This window comes from Amphiura filiformis, chromosome 9 (assembly GCF_039555335.1).
Source record: "Amphiura filiformis chromosome 9, Afil_fr2py, whole genome shotgun sequence".
Taxonomy (NCBI): Eukaryota; Metazoa; Echinodermata; class Ophiuroidea; order Amphilepidida; family Amphiuridae; genus Amphiura; species Amphiura filiformis.
In genome coordinates this window covers 31078824-31093196 of record NC_092636.1, presented here as the reverse complement: position 1 = coordinate 31093196, position 14373 = coordinate 31078824, and the positions used below count along the sequence as shown (strand labels likewise).

At 34.8% G+C, this 14373-nt stretch overlaps 1 protein-coding gene across 1 annotated transcript in view; it reads left to right on the top strand.

Annotated features, from left to right (window-relative positions):
* Nucleotides 1–1579: 1579 nt before the first annotated feature.
* Nucleotides 1580–14373, top strand: part of LOC140160858 (Na(+)/citrate cotransporter-like) — a 93757-nt gene continuing 80963 nt past the window's right edge. The window contains exon 1 of the mRNA XM_072184181.1: nt 1580–1937. Coding sequence (XP_072040282.1) covers nt 1752–1937 — 186 coding nt within the window. The 5' untranslated portion in view covers nt 1580–1751. The remainder of the gene's footprint in view (nt 1938–14373) is intronic.

Here is a 14373-nt window from a genome sequence, read left to right as displayed (position 1 = left end):
ATCCAAAGATATGGTGATTCAATTAAGTAGAGAAATATTTTGGTCCACTTTTCAGTCCGCAATTCCCGGTTCTTTTAGTGCGTGGTGTTATCAGCTGTTATCAATACCGCTTGAATTGCAAATGTATTGACCATAGGAAAATTGCTAGTAATTTTCAAACAAAAGCTCTAAATTACTCACAAAAAATCATGACTTTTGAGTGCCCGACATAACGCGACATGCACATGCATGGTACCAACTAAACAACATTTTCTATATCCCTTTTCTTCTAACCAAAAAAACCTTTTTTTACACATTGTTTTTTAGATACACCCTGTAAGCTATATTCTAGACTACATTATACTAATAACCTGCCTTGTATTGCACATCCCTGCTAACCGCTCATACGCTACATGAGACTACTTTAGTATTTAGTCGCAGCAGGGATACACGTGTATTCTGAAAAATAATGTTAGCTATACCTGGAAACATTGAAGCAAATCGAATGCTAAATGCAGTTTTTAATCTCCCAACTCATTCTTCATCAAAATGAAAACGAACTACTAGTGAAAACCTGCGAGATTTGGTGGTAAAATCAATTGAATCGTCTGCGTGAAAAATCCACAATCACCTATGGCTGCGCCCATGGATGGTCATGAAAAAAGGCGGAGCAACCTATCAATTTGATGGATTGTGGGAAATTCCAGGGCTTGCGCATGCGTACGTACGTGGAGCAATACATGTACATCTCATCAACCCACACACAAATAAACAGCGTGTGTGATGTTATATTCGCTACCGGCGTTTTCGTGGTGTTATTCAACAAAAGTGTTTGAATATTTATCAGATAACGTCACTATTAATAGTTAAATCTCAAATCTCAAAAAATTGTTCATCCTAAGAGAACTTACAGAACTATAATAATTTTCATTTTTATAATAGTTATAACTGTAAATTATCGAATCGTAAAGGATATTTCACACAAATTATTCGTTTGTTTGAAATCGACAAAAACCCAAATTAAAGGCTTTGATCAAAAGGTGATCAGTAGGCGATTAAATAATACAAGTATATTAAAATATTGATATTTACCGTAAAGGATTCTGGTTTTTTTGTTAGCAGTTACATTTAAACTACATTTTTACACAGAAATGAATAATAAATACATCGCAGTTATCATTTATTGTTTAGATTAATTACATATAAGTATGTGTCTTTCTTTAAATATACAAATTAAAATATTATTAAGGTTGTTTTAAAGCCCGTTTTAAAGTAATACTTAACGGAGGATTGTCCGATTATCAAGAGTTTCAAGCAATGTGGGTTAACCCGCAATATATCACACACACAGTATCTATAACATGGGATCTTTGAAAGCCCATTATTGGCTCAGCTCAGGGGGTTGAAATACTTATATGAATCTCCATATCATTATGTATGGGCCTGCAATGACCGGGATTATTTTCCACTTTGGTTGAGTGACATTTACCATTGACAAGCACTCTCACGCTCACGACTCGTGCAGATTGATGACGTCAGGTACTTTTTAACCGAAACGTGCTGCAAGTGCCTGGAATACTATCTCTTCGTGTGAGCAGGTAGACGAGCATGGTATCAGCTGTGTAGTTATCAGCTGGCTTGTCATTCCTCACGCTCAGGAATATATTACGTAACCCTTCATAACGCAAACGCGCTTGGATCAAACATATTCAAATAAGCGCTGGAATGTATTTTACAAAGTAAACATTTATAGAAAGTATAATATTTGTGAAATGACGGAATATAATCCTATTACCGCTTCGGCGGATCCGGAGATGTCACCTGCTGAAGATGATGTTGAGACTCGTGGTGCCGAGAAGCCATCATGGCGGCATGTGTTCTGGTTAAACCGCCGATTTCTTATTATTCTGCTGACACCTGTATTATGTTCACCGATAGCAATTATAGTTGCCAACCCTGTAAGTACCTTTTTCCAATAAAGGCTGCATTATATAGCAAGTGTGATTTATCTTAATTATCTTGGCGCATAAATATGATAAATATATTACACAAAAAAAATCAAATAAAAAAATCAAAATCAAAAAAGAGAATTTTTTAAAATTTTGTGTGTGTTTATTGTACAACATAATATTATTATTATGTTTTTAAGAATTGTTGCATTTTTAGTTATGATTATTAAAACGATTTTAAAACAATTAGTTCATACACCTTGGTTATCTTAAAAATATTAAATACATTAAAAGACCTCTATTATTCTTAGAGGGACCGCCTAATTAGATAAAACTGGGATAAAACACATTCGTTTTGAAACTTCAATATTGTATATTGAATCGGTGATTGTGTAATTATGTGGAGAGTACGGGAACATGATGTATTAAAACAGAGTTAACTCATCATGCTCATGCACGGTGAATATTTTGTCTTCCATAGTCGATATAAATTTATATTAGCTATATAGCATTAAATATTGTTTGCGCTTATAATTTAGAAGCATTCTTGTAAATTCGTCTTGAAAGGGGTGTGTGGTGTGTGTGTGTGTGTGTGTGGGGGGGGGGGGGGTGGGGGTGTGTGTGTGTGTGTGTGGGGGTGTCATTCTGTCTGAATTGTCAAAAATTGACTAAAAAACAAAACGTGGGTATTTACGTCCCCTTGCCCCCCCCCCCTACCCCCACCCCCAATTGACGCCCGGGATTGACGCTCATAAAGAAAACGAAATTTTTGATATTTGCTGCAGCTCTACCTATGATGGATATCGTTATAACCATTTGGATATCTGTAGTTGAACGTTAATGTATCTGCTTCTCAGCTTGCAAATATCGGACGTATTGTATACTTCTACATACCTATGATGTATACAATATCCGGTCACTGAAATGCTATAGCACTCACGTGTCTCACGTACCGAGAGTGTGTGTTGCTTTTGTTGCCATAGTTTTGAATGATATAAAACTTCCCTTTAAAAGGGAATATATCGATTTCGACAGCAAGTATAAACCCCATTCTTTTGTCTACGTGTAACACGGGTGATAGAATGCAGTTTAAAATACTCTTCAAGGCCACATCATTTCACATTTGAGGTGAGATAGCTAGGTCCCCGTCGCGGCTATGGCTGCAATTGAGGAGTAGGAATGCGTGAAATTGGATTCGTCTATAAACCCCGCTGGTTGGACCGTAATAATGTTTAAAACTAAAGGTAAATGATACAAGATCTTGCACAATTACCAAATGGACACTGCGTTACTACGTTTTTCAAATGTCTGCTTAAAACATTTGTCTAAGATATATAAATGTCATGGTGTTAAAAAACGTTGACAACTCTGTGCAATTTGCATTATTCATTAGTCATTTAAATGACAATGGTCACAGGGGTGAATATACACTCCATTGAGATTAACTATACACAAGTTAATTAACTACCAAACCACTTGAAATACAGATTTCAAAACACGGGACATATGGGAAGAATATTACTCGAAGTGTTTTTATTTTTGGAAAACCCCTCAGCTTTTAGCAGAAATACATCAGCTTTTTCATTTTGTCTTTTGGAAAATGAATAAACCATTACAACAAATTCATTTATTTCGGCTCGCTGTGAATGTAAGATAAACGAGCGACTAACATGCGCTACCATATCTCAACAAGACATCGATTATTTCTGATAATGGTCTGTTTCTACTTTCTCACCCTTTATATACTACATACTTAGCATCATCATCCAATGGGTTAACAAAAACGGCTTATCCATAACCCCGGGCCTCATGGGGCTAGTATAGCGTCGAAAGCTGTTGCTATTAAGGGATCTAAAATGAGCGTTTATTGCGTTTCGACAGTATTTTTTGAGGACATGAGAGCACCTCAGACCTATCGAATTGCATTCTGAATACGAAGCATGTCTTTCTGATATCAAATAATTTTCATTTTTGAAAATCACAATATAATACAAATTTTATGACAAATTATAAAAATTTGATATTTTTCAAATTTTGATATATAACAGTCCTCGAAGTAAATTATATAAATCTAATGATATATTTTAAAGTGTATGTAGCAGGAGGAAAAGCCGACGGTCAATTGAAAAATTTGACCTTTCATATTGAAGATATAGATTTTTTTCCCAAAAAGACCTAATTTTTGTTGGGTGTTTTAGGAAAAAATCCATATCTTCAATACGAAAGGTCAAAATTTTCAATTGATCGTCGGCATTTCATCCCACCTACATACACGTTAAGTATAAATCGTCAGATTTATAAAGTTTACTTCGAGTACTGTTAAATATCAAAAATATCAATTTTAATGATTTGCCATAAAATGTGTATTAAATTGCGAATTTCAAAAAACAAAATTATTTGATATCAGAATGACATTCTTCGTATTCAGAATGCAATTCGATATGTCTGATGTGCTCTAATGTCCCAAAATAAATACTGTCCAAACGTTCATACCCCAGCCCTTAATTTACCTGCAAAATGTCAATTGGAAAAAATTATAGATATGTTTAATGGGAAGACGTGACTTATTTAGCAAATAAATGACTCACTGTCAAAATATGGCCCCAACAAGCCCGAATTTCAGGTTGTAGCGTATCAAGCAAAATTGTGTGCTGTTTTTAGCATTGGCCTAATATTCAAGAATTGGAAATGTCAAATGGAGACGTAATATTTTCATAATAAATGGCTCCTTTAAGTAATCTACTGCCTATACTGTAACGGTACAAGACGACACACTTTAAAGACATTTTAATGAAAAAAGGAAGCCTTATACCAGTAAATTGCTCAACATCAATAAAGTATATTGATTATTGATAGGCGTATGAATGAAATAATAATATTTAGTCAACCCATGGAAGAAAGAGATAAGAAGGAACCACAACGAACGCATTCACTTTGTCCACTCCCTTTACCGACATTTAATTGACTTTGTTATTCATGAGGATTTACTTTGATCAATACCCCGCGTTAAATAGGTGATTGGTATTGTACTCCATGTATTTGCATGTCTTCTGGAGCGTGTCTGAAGGATGATTTGAACTAATGACCTTCCGTGCAAGCACTCTATAGGATTTTCTCTGGTGACGTGATCATCGGTCATTGATGGCCTACATCTTTTTCTTCCATTTCGCTCAATTTTCCCGAACTTTGATGACTTTTTTTCTCAGAGTTGGCAGTCTTTGGCACTGAAACGAGTTAGCTAGTTACGATTATACACATATAAACTATTAAATTAAACAGGTTTCATGTACCGGACTCAACCGGAACATTGTACATTATTTAAGAACATTTTGCATCTATTTTTCATCGAAAAGTCACCAAAATCTTACCTTATTTGCTAAAGATGAAACTCAGAAAAAAAACGGCCGATTTTGATGACCTTTTCGATGTTTTAAAGGACATTTTCTACACAACACGATCAAGAAAACAGTTTGACTGTAGATCCCAAAACAAAGCTACTATTCATGTTCAGAGCATCAGTGAAATTCCATAATCTTACTTCTGGGTAGCGTTTGTTTGTTCTTGGATGGGTTTGTTATAGTTTTTTTCCAGTAATGATTTCGCCAAGCATCGATCGCGGTAAATGGATTATACATGAAAGTAAGTACCATTGATAGCTTTTCTTTTCATGCGTCAATAGATAAGCGGATTAAAACTTGGCCGATCGAAGTCGTTGTGGTTCCTTCTCATCTCTTTCTTCCATGGTCAACCCGAAGATATTTGTCAACTACATAGAGCGTGTTTATAGTGAATATACCGCATTTTGAGCATACCGTATACGATAATCCTTGTATATATACCGATACCCTTGCTGTTTATAGTGAGACACAGTTACCGCACAAATTATATACCAACTAACATTATCGTACATTTGCAATGACCCCGAGGTCACACGGGGAGTGTGTAAATATTGTGGCGCGAGTTATAAACAGCCCATTCAACAATATGATCATGGCGGTGAACATGTAGCTTCTGTTTTGATAACTCTTAGGGGTGAGAATCGTTCCGAATGTCCTGCGCGCATCCTACGCATCATGAAGAAGCTCCTACTTCCGGTAATACCGCACACAATTTATACTGGTGTGTTTATAGTGGGAATATCTCGCCACAATATCCTTCGGTTTAGAAGGATATCGATGTACCGTACATACATATACTGCTAGTGTTTATAGTGGGCAAGTATCCGGATAATCTCTAACCGGGTAGAAATTGTACCGCAATGTACCGCACATCTGCTCCCACTATAAACACGCTCTATAGAGGCATAGAGCATTAATAATACTAACACAATAAAGACATTTAACATAGACGACCGGATTCGTTTGTCATGTTTGTCACACCAAATAACACGCTTGAAGCTTATTGTCACGTGCACATCCAGGTTCTCATTAAGATTACATCTTAAACATGATCAGATGTTAAAGAAATTTTACGATGAAATTGGAAGGGTATTTATAAGCTTTTATACATGTTATGCTATATGCTTTATTCATTCTCGTGTAGATGTCCCACCAAGAAATATATTATTATTCAACCTTTTACCAAAGTTATAATATTCCAATTATAAACCCGCTGTATATGAGCTCTGATAAGATAAGAAAACGTTGTCTCCTGCAAATTAATTTCAAAAAGCGGTAAATAATAGTTCTTTAGTTCGATAAAATGCTCATTATAGCATTTCGCCCGAAATGAAAAAAAAAAAAAGAAACCAAAAAAAAAAAAAAAAAAAAAGAAGATCGGTCAGATAATAGACAAGTGTTTGCGATGTGGTATAAAGTGACAATAATTAAGAATAATAAAAAGCAAAATAAATGGTTTCACGCGTGTAGTAAACAACAACTATTGTTTGCAATTTCAACACGACAGTGATTTTTAGCGCACTTTTTTAAATGCGTTTTAAGTTTAACTACCAAACCACTTGAAATACAGATTTCAAAATACAGGACATATGGTAAGAATACTATTCGAGGTGTTTATTTTGAAAACCCCTCAACTTTTAGCAGAAATACATCCACTTTTTCATTTTGTCTTTTGGAAAATGAATAAACCATTACAACAAATTCATTTATTTCGGCTCGCTGTGAATGTAAGATAAACGAGCGACTAACATGCGCTACCATATCTCAACAAGACATCGATTATTTCTGATAATGGTCTGTTACTACTTTCTCACCCTTTTCTAATATTTAGCATCATCCACATGCATGCATTTCAGCAATGGGTAAGCAAAAATGGCTTATCCATATCCCCGGGCCTCATGAGGCTAGTGTACCGTCGAAAGCTGTTGCTATTAATTTACCTGCAAAATGTCAATTGGAAAAAAATATAGATATGTTTAATGGGAAGACGTGACTTGTAGCAAATAAATGACTCACTGTCAAAATATTGCCCCAACAAGCCCGAATTTCAGGTTGTAGCGTATCAAGCAAAATTGTGTGCTGTTTTTAGCACTGGCCTAATATTCAAGAATTGGAAATGTCAAATGGAGACGTAATATTTTCATAATAAATGGCTCCTGTAAGTAATTTTCTATAAATCCCATTACCTAAATCAGATTCGCTGCGGCTTGAACAAGCACCCTTACTGTAATGGTACAAGACAACACAGTTTAAAGCCATTTTAATAAAAAAAGGAAGCCTTATACCAGTAAATTTCTCAACATCAATAAAGTATATTGATTATTGAAATAATAATATTTTGTCAACCCGAAGATATCGGTCAACTACGTTAGAGGCATAGAGCATGCATTAATAATACTAACACAATAAAGACATCTTAATAACATAGACGACCGGATTCGTGTCATGTTTGTCACAACAAATAACACGCTTGAAGCTTATTGTTATGTGCACATCCAGGTTCTCATTAAGATTACATCTTAAACATGATCAGATGTTAAGGAAATTTTACGATGAAATTGGAAGTGTATTTATAAGCTTTTATACATGTTATGCTATATGCTTTATTCATTCACGTGTAGATGTCCCGCCAAGAAATATATTATTATTCAACCTTTTACCAAAGTTATAATATTCCAATTATAAACCCGCTGTATATGAGCTCTGATAAGATAAGAAAACGTTGTCTCCTGCAAATTAATTTCAAAAAGCGGTAAATAATAGTTCTTTAGTTCGATAAAATGCTCATTATAGCATTTCGCCCGAAATGGAAAAAAAAAAGAAAAGAAAAAAAAAAAAAAAGAAAAAAAGAAGATCGGTCAGATAATAGACAAGTGTTTGCGATGTGGTATAAAGTGACAATAATTAAGAATAATAAAAAGCAAAATAAATGGTTTCACGCGTGTAGTAAACAACAACTATTGTTTGCAATTTCAACACGACAGTGATTTTAGCGCACTTTTTAAATGCGTTTTAAGTTTAACTACCAAACCACTTGAAATACAGATTTCAAAATACAGGACATATGGTAAGAATACTATTCGAGGTGTTTATTTTGGAAAACCCCTCAACTTTTAGCAGAAATACATCCACTTTTTCATTTTGTCTTTTGGAAAATGAATAAACAATTGCAACAAATTCATTTATTTCGGCTCGCTGTGAATGTAAGATAAACGAGTGACTAACATGCGCTACCATATCTCAACAAGACATCGATTATTTCTGATAATGGTCAGTTACTACTTTCTCACCCTTTTTTAATATTTAGCATCATCATCCACATGCATGCATTTCAGCAATGGGTAAGCAAAATGGCTTATCCATATCCCCGGACCTCATGAGGCTAGTGTACCGTCGAAAGCTGTTGCTATTAATTTACCTGCAAAATGTCAATTGGAAAAAAATATAGATATGTTTAATGGGAAGACGTGACTTATGTAGCAAATAAATGACTCACTGTCAAAATATGGCCCCAACAAGCCCGAATTTCAGGTTGTAGCGTATCAAGCAAAATTGTGTGCTGTTTTTAGCATTGGCCTAATATTCAAGAATTGGAAATGTCAAATGGAGACGTAATATTTTCATAATAAATGGCTCCTTTAAGTAATCTACTGCCTATACTGTAATGGTACAAGACGACACACTTTAAAGACATTTTAATGAAAAAAGGAAGCCTTATACCAGTAAATTGCTCAACATCAATAAAGTATATTGATTATTGATAGGCGTATGAATGAAATAATAATATTTAGTCAACCCATGGAAGAAAGAGATAAGAAGGAACCACAACGAACGCATTCACTTTGTCCACTCCCTTTACCGACATTTAATTGACATTGTTATTCATGAGGATTTACTTTGATCAATACCCCGCGTTAAATAGGTGATTGGTATTGTACTCCATGTATTTGCATGTCTTCTGGAGCGTGTCTGAAGGATGATTTGAACTAATGACCTTCCGTGCAAGCACTCATAGGATTTTCTCTGGTGACGTGATCATCGGTCATTGATGGCCTACATCTTTTTCTTCCATTTCGCTCAATTTTCCCGAACTTTGATGACTTTTTTCTCAGAGTTGGCAGTCTTTGGCACTGAAACGAGTTAGCTAGTTACGATTATACACATATAAACTATTAAATTAAACAGGTTTCATGTACCGGACTCAACCGGAACATTGTACATTATTTAAGAACATTTTGCATCTATTTTTCATCGAAAAAGTTACCAAAATCTTACCTTATTTGCTAAAGATGAAACTCAGCAAAAAAACGGCCGATTTTGATGACCTTTTCGATGTTTTAAAGGACATTTTCTACACAACACGATCAAGAAAACAGTTTGACTGTAGATCCCAAAACAAAGCTACTATTCATGTTCAGAGCATCAGTGAAATTCCATAATCTTACTTCTGGGTAGCGTTTGTTTGTTCTTGGATGGGTTTGTTATAGTTTTTTTCCAGTAATGATTTCGCCAAGCATCGATCGCGGTAAATGGATTATACATGAAAGTAAGTACCATTGATAGCTTTTCTTTTCATGCGTCAATAGATAAGCGGATTAAAACTTGGCCGATCGAAGTCGTTGTGGTTCCTTCTCATCTCTTTCTTCCATGGTCAACCCGAAGATATTTGTCAACTACATAGAGCGTGTTTATAGTGAATATACCGCATTTTGAGCATACCGTATACGATAATCCTTGTATATATACCGATACCCTTGCTGTTTATAGTGAGACACAGTTACCGCACAAATTATATACCAACTAACATTATCGTACATTTGCAATGACCCCGAGGTCACACGGGGAGTGTGTAAATATTGTGGCGCGAGTTATAAACAGCCCATTCAACAATATGATCATGGCGGTGAACATGTAGCTTCTGTTTTGATAACTCTTAGGGGTGAGAATCGTTCCGAATGTCCTGCGCGCATCCTACGCATCATGAAGAAGCTCCTACTTCCGGTAATACCGCACACAATTTATACTGGTGTGTTTATAGTGGGAATATCTCGCCACAATATCCTTCGGTTTAGAAGGATATCGATGTACCGTACATACATATACTGCTAGTGTTTATAGTGGGCAAGTATCCGGATAATCTCTAACCGGGTAGAAATTGTACCGCAATGTACCGCACATCTGCTCCCACTATAAACACGCTCTATAGAGGCATAGAGCATTAATAATACTAACACAATAAAGACATTTAACATAGACGACCGGATTCGTTTGTCATGTTTGTCACACCAAATAACACGCTTGAAGCTTATTGTCACGTGCACATCCAGGTTCTCATTAAGATTACATCTTAAACATGATCAGATGTTAAAGAAATTTTACGATGAAATTGGAAGGGTATTTATAAGATTTTATACATGTTATGCTATATGCTTTATTCATTCTCGTGTAGATGTCCCACCAAGAAATATATTATTATTCAACCTTTTACCAAAGTTATAATATTCCAATTATAAACCCGCTGTATATGAGCTCTGATAAGATAAGAAAACGTTGTCTCCTGCAAATTAATTTCAAAAAGCGGTAAATAATAGTTCTTTAGTTCGATAAAATGCTCATTATAGCATTTCGCCCGAAATGAAAAAAAAAAAAAAAAGAAACCAAAAAAAAAAAAAAAAAAAAGAAGATCGGTCAGATAATAGACAAGTGTTTGCGATGTGGTATAAAGTGACAATAATTAAGAATAATAAAAAGCAAAATAAATGGTTTCACGCGTGTAGTAAACAACAACTATTGTTTGCAATTTCAACACGACAGTGATTTTTAGCGCACTTTTTTAAATGCGTTTTAAGTTTAACTACCAAACCACTTGAAATACAGATTTCAAAATACAGGACATATGGTAAGAATACTATTCGAGGTGTTTATTTTTGGAAAACCCCTCAACTTTTAGCAGAAATACATCCACTTTTTCATTTTGTCTTTTGGAAAATGAATAAACCATTACAACAAATTCATTTATTTCGGCTCGCTGTGAATGTAAGATAAACGAGCGACTAACATGCGCTACCATATCTCAACAAGACATCGATTATTTCTGATAATGGTCTGTTACTACTTTCTCACCCTTTTCTAATATTTAGCATCATCCACATGCATGCATTTCAGCAATGGGTAAGCAAAAATGGCTTATCCATATCCCCGGGCCTCATGAGGCTAGTGTACCGTCGAAAGCTGTTGCTATTAATTTACCTGCAAAATGTCAATTGGAAAAAAATATAGATATGTTTAATGGGAAGACGTGACTTGTAGCAAATAAATGACTCACTGTCAAAATATTGCCCCAACAAGCCCGAATTTCAGGTTGTAGCGTATCAAGCAAAATTGTGTGCTGTTTTTAGCACTGGCCTAATATTCAAGAATTGGAAATGTCAAATGGAGACGTAATATTTTCATAATAAATGGCTCCTGTAAGTAATTTTCTATAAATCCCATTACCTAAATCAGATTCGCTGCGGCTTGAACAAGCACCCTTACTGTAATGGTACAAGACAACACAGTTTAAAGCCATTTTAATAAAAAAAGGAAGCCTTATACCAGTAAATTTCTCAACATCAATAAAGTATATTGATTATTGAAATAATAATATTTTGTCAACCCGAAGATATCGGTCAACTACGTTAGAGGCATAGAGCATGCATTAATAATACTAACACAATAAAGACATCTTAATAACATAGACGACCGGATTCGTGTCATGTTTGTCACAACAAATAACACGCTTGAAGCTTATTGTTATGTGCACATCCAGGTTCTCATTAAGATTACATCTTAAACATGATCAGATGTTAAGGAAATTTTACGATGAAATTGGAAGTGTATTTATAAGCTTTTATACATGTTATGCTATATGCTTTATTCATTCACGTGTAGATGTCCCGCCAAGAAATATATTATTATTCAACCTTTTACCAAAGTTATAATATTCCAATTATAAACCCGCTGTATATGAGCTCTGATAAGATAAGAAAACGTTGTCTCCTGCAAATTAATTTCAAAAAGCGGTAAATAATAGTTCTTTAGTTCGATAAAATGCTCATTATAGCATTTCGCCCGAAATGGAAAAAAAAAAGAAACCAAAAAAAAAAAAAAAAAAAAAAAGAAGATCGGTCAGATAATAGACAAGTGTTTGCGATGTGGTATAAAGTGACAATAATTAAGAATAATAAAAAGCAAAATAAATGGTTTCACGCGTGTAGTAAACAAAACTATTGTTTGCAATTTCAACACGACAGTGATTTTTAGCGCACTTTTTTAAATGCGTTTTAAGTTTAACTACCAAACCACTTGAAATACAGATTTCAAAATACAGGACATATGGTAAGAATACTATTCGAGGTGTTTATTTTTGGAAAACCCCTCAACTTTTAGCAGAAATACATCCACTTTTTCATTTTGTCTTTTGGAAAATGAATAAACAATTGCAACAAATTCATTTATTTCGGCTCGCTGTGAATGTAAGATAAACGAGTGACTAACATGCGCTACCATATCTCAACAAGACATCGATTATTTCTGATAATGGTCAGTTACTACTTTCTCACCCTTTTTTAATATTTAGCATCATCATCCACATGCATGCATTTCAGCAATGGGTAAGCAAAAATGGCTTATCCATATCCCCGGACCTCATGAGGCTAGTGTACCGTCGAAAGCTGTTGCTATTAATTTACCTGCAAAATGTCAATTGGAAAAAAATATAGATATGTTTAATGGGAAGACGTGACTTATGTAGCAAATAAATGACTCACTGTCAAAATATGGCCCCAACAAGCCCGAATTTCAGGTTGTAGCGTATCAAGCAAAATTGTGTGCTGTTTTTAGCATTGGCCTAATATTCAAGAATTGGAAATGTCAAATGGAGACGTAATATTTTCATAATAAATGGCTCCTTTAAGTAATCTACTGCCTATACTGTAATGGTACAAGACGACACACTTTAAAGACATTTTAATGAAAAAAGGAAGCCTTATACCAGTAAATTGCTCAACATCAATAAAGTATATTGATTATTGATAGGCGTATGAATGAAATAATAATATTTAGTCAACCCATGGAAGAAAGAGATAAGAAGGAACCACAACGAACGCATTCACTTTGTCCACTCCCTTTACCGACATTTAATTGACATTGTTATTCATGAGGATTTACTTTGATCAATACCCCGCGTTAAATAGGTGATTGGTATTGTACTCCATGTATTTGCATGTCTTCTGGAGCGTGTCTGAAGGATGATTTGAACTAATGACCTTCCGTGCAAGCACTCTATAGGATTTTCTCTGGTGACGTGATCATCGGTCATTGATGGCCTACATCTTTTTCTTCCATTTCGCTCAATTTTCCCGAACTTTGATGACTTTTTTCTCAGAGTTGGCAGTCTTTGGCACTGAAACGAGTTAGCTAGTTACGATTATACACATATAAACTATTAAATTAAACAGGTTTCATGTACCGGACTCAACCGGAACATTGTACATTATTTAAGAACATTTTGCATCTATTTTTCATCGAAAAAGTTACCAAAATCTTACCTTATTTGCTAAAGATGAAAAAAAAAAAAAAAAACGGCCGATTTTGATGACCTTTTCGATGTTTTAAAGGACATTTTCTACACAACACGATCAAGAAAACAGTTTGACTGTAGATCCCAAAACAAAGCTACTATTCATGTTCAGAGCATCAGTGAAATTCCATAATCTTACTTCTGGGTAGCGTTTGTTTGTTCTTGGATGGGTTTGTTATAGTTTTTTTCCAGTAATGATTTCGCCAAGCATCGATCGCGGTAAATGGATTATACATGAAAGTAAGTACCATTGATAGCTTTTCTTTTCATGCGTCAATAGATAAGCGGATTAAAACTTGGCCGATCGAAGTCGTTGTGGTTCCTTCTCATCTCTTTCTTCCATGGTCAACCCGAAGATATTTGTCAACTACATAGAGCGTGTTTATAGTGAATATACCGCATTTTGAGCATACCGTATACGATAATC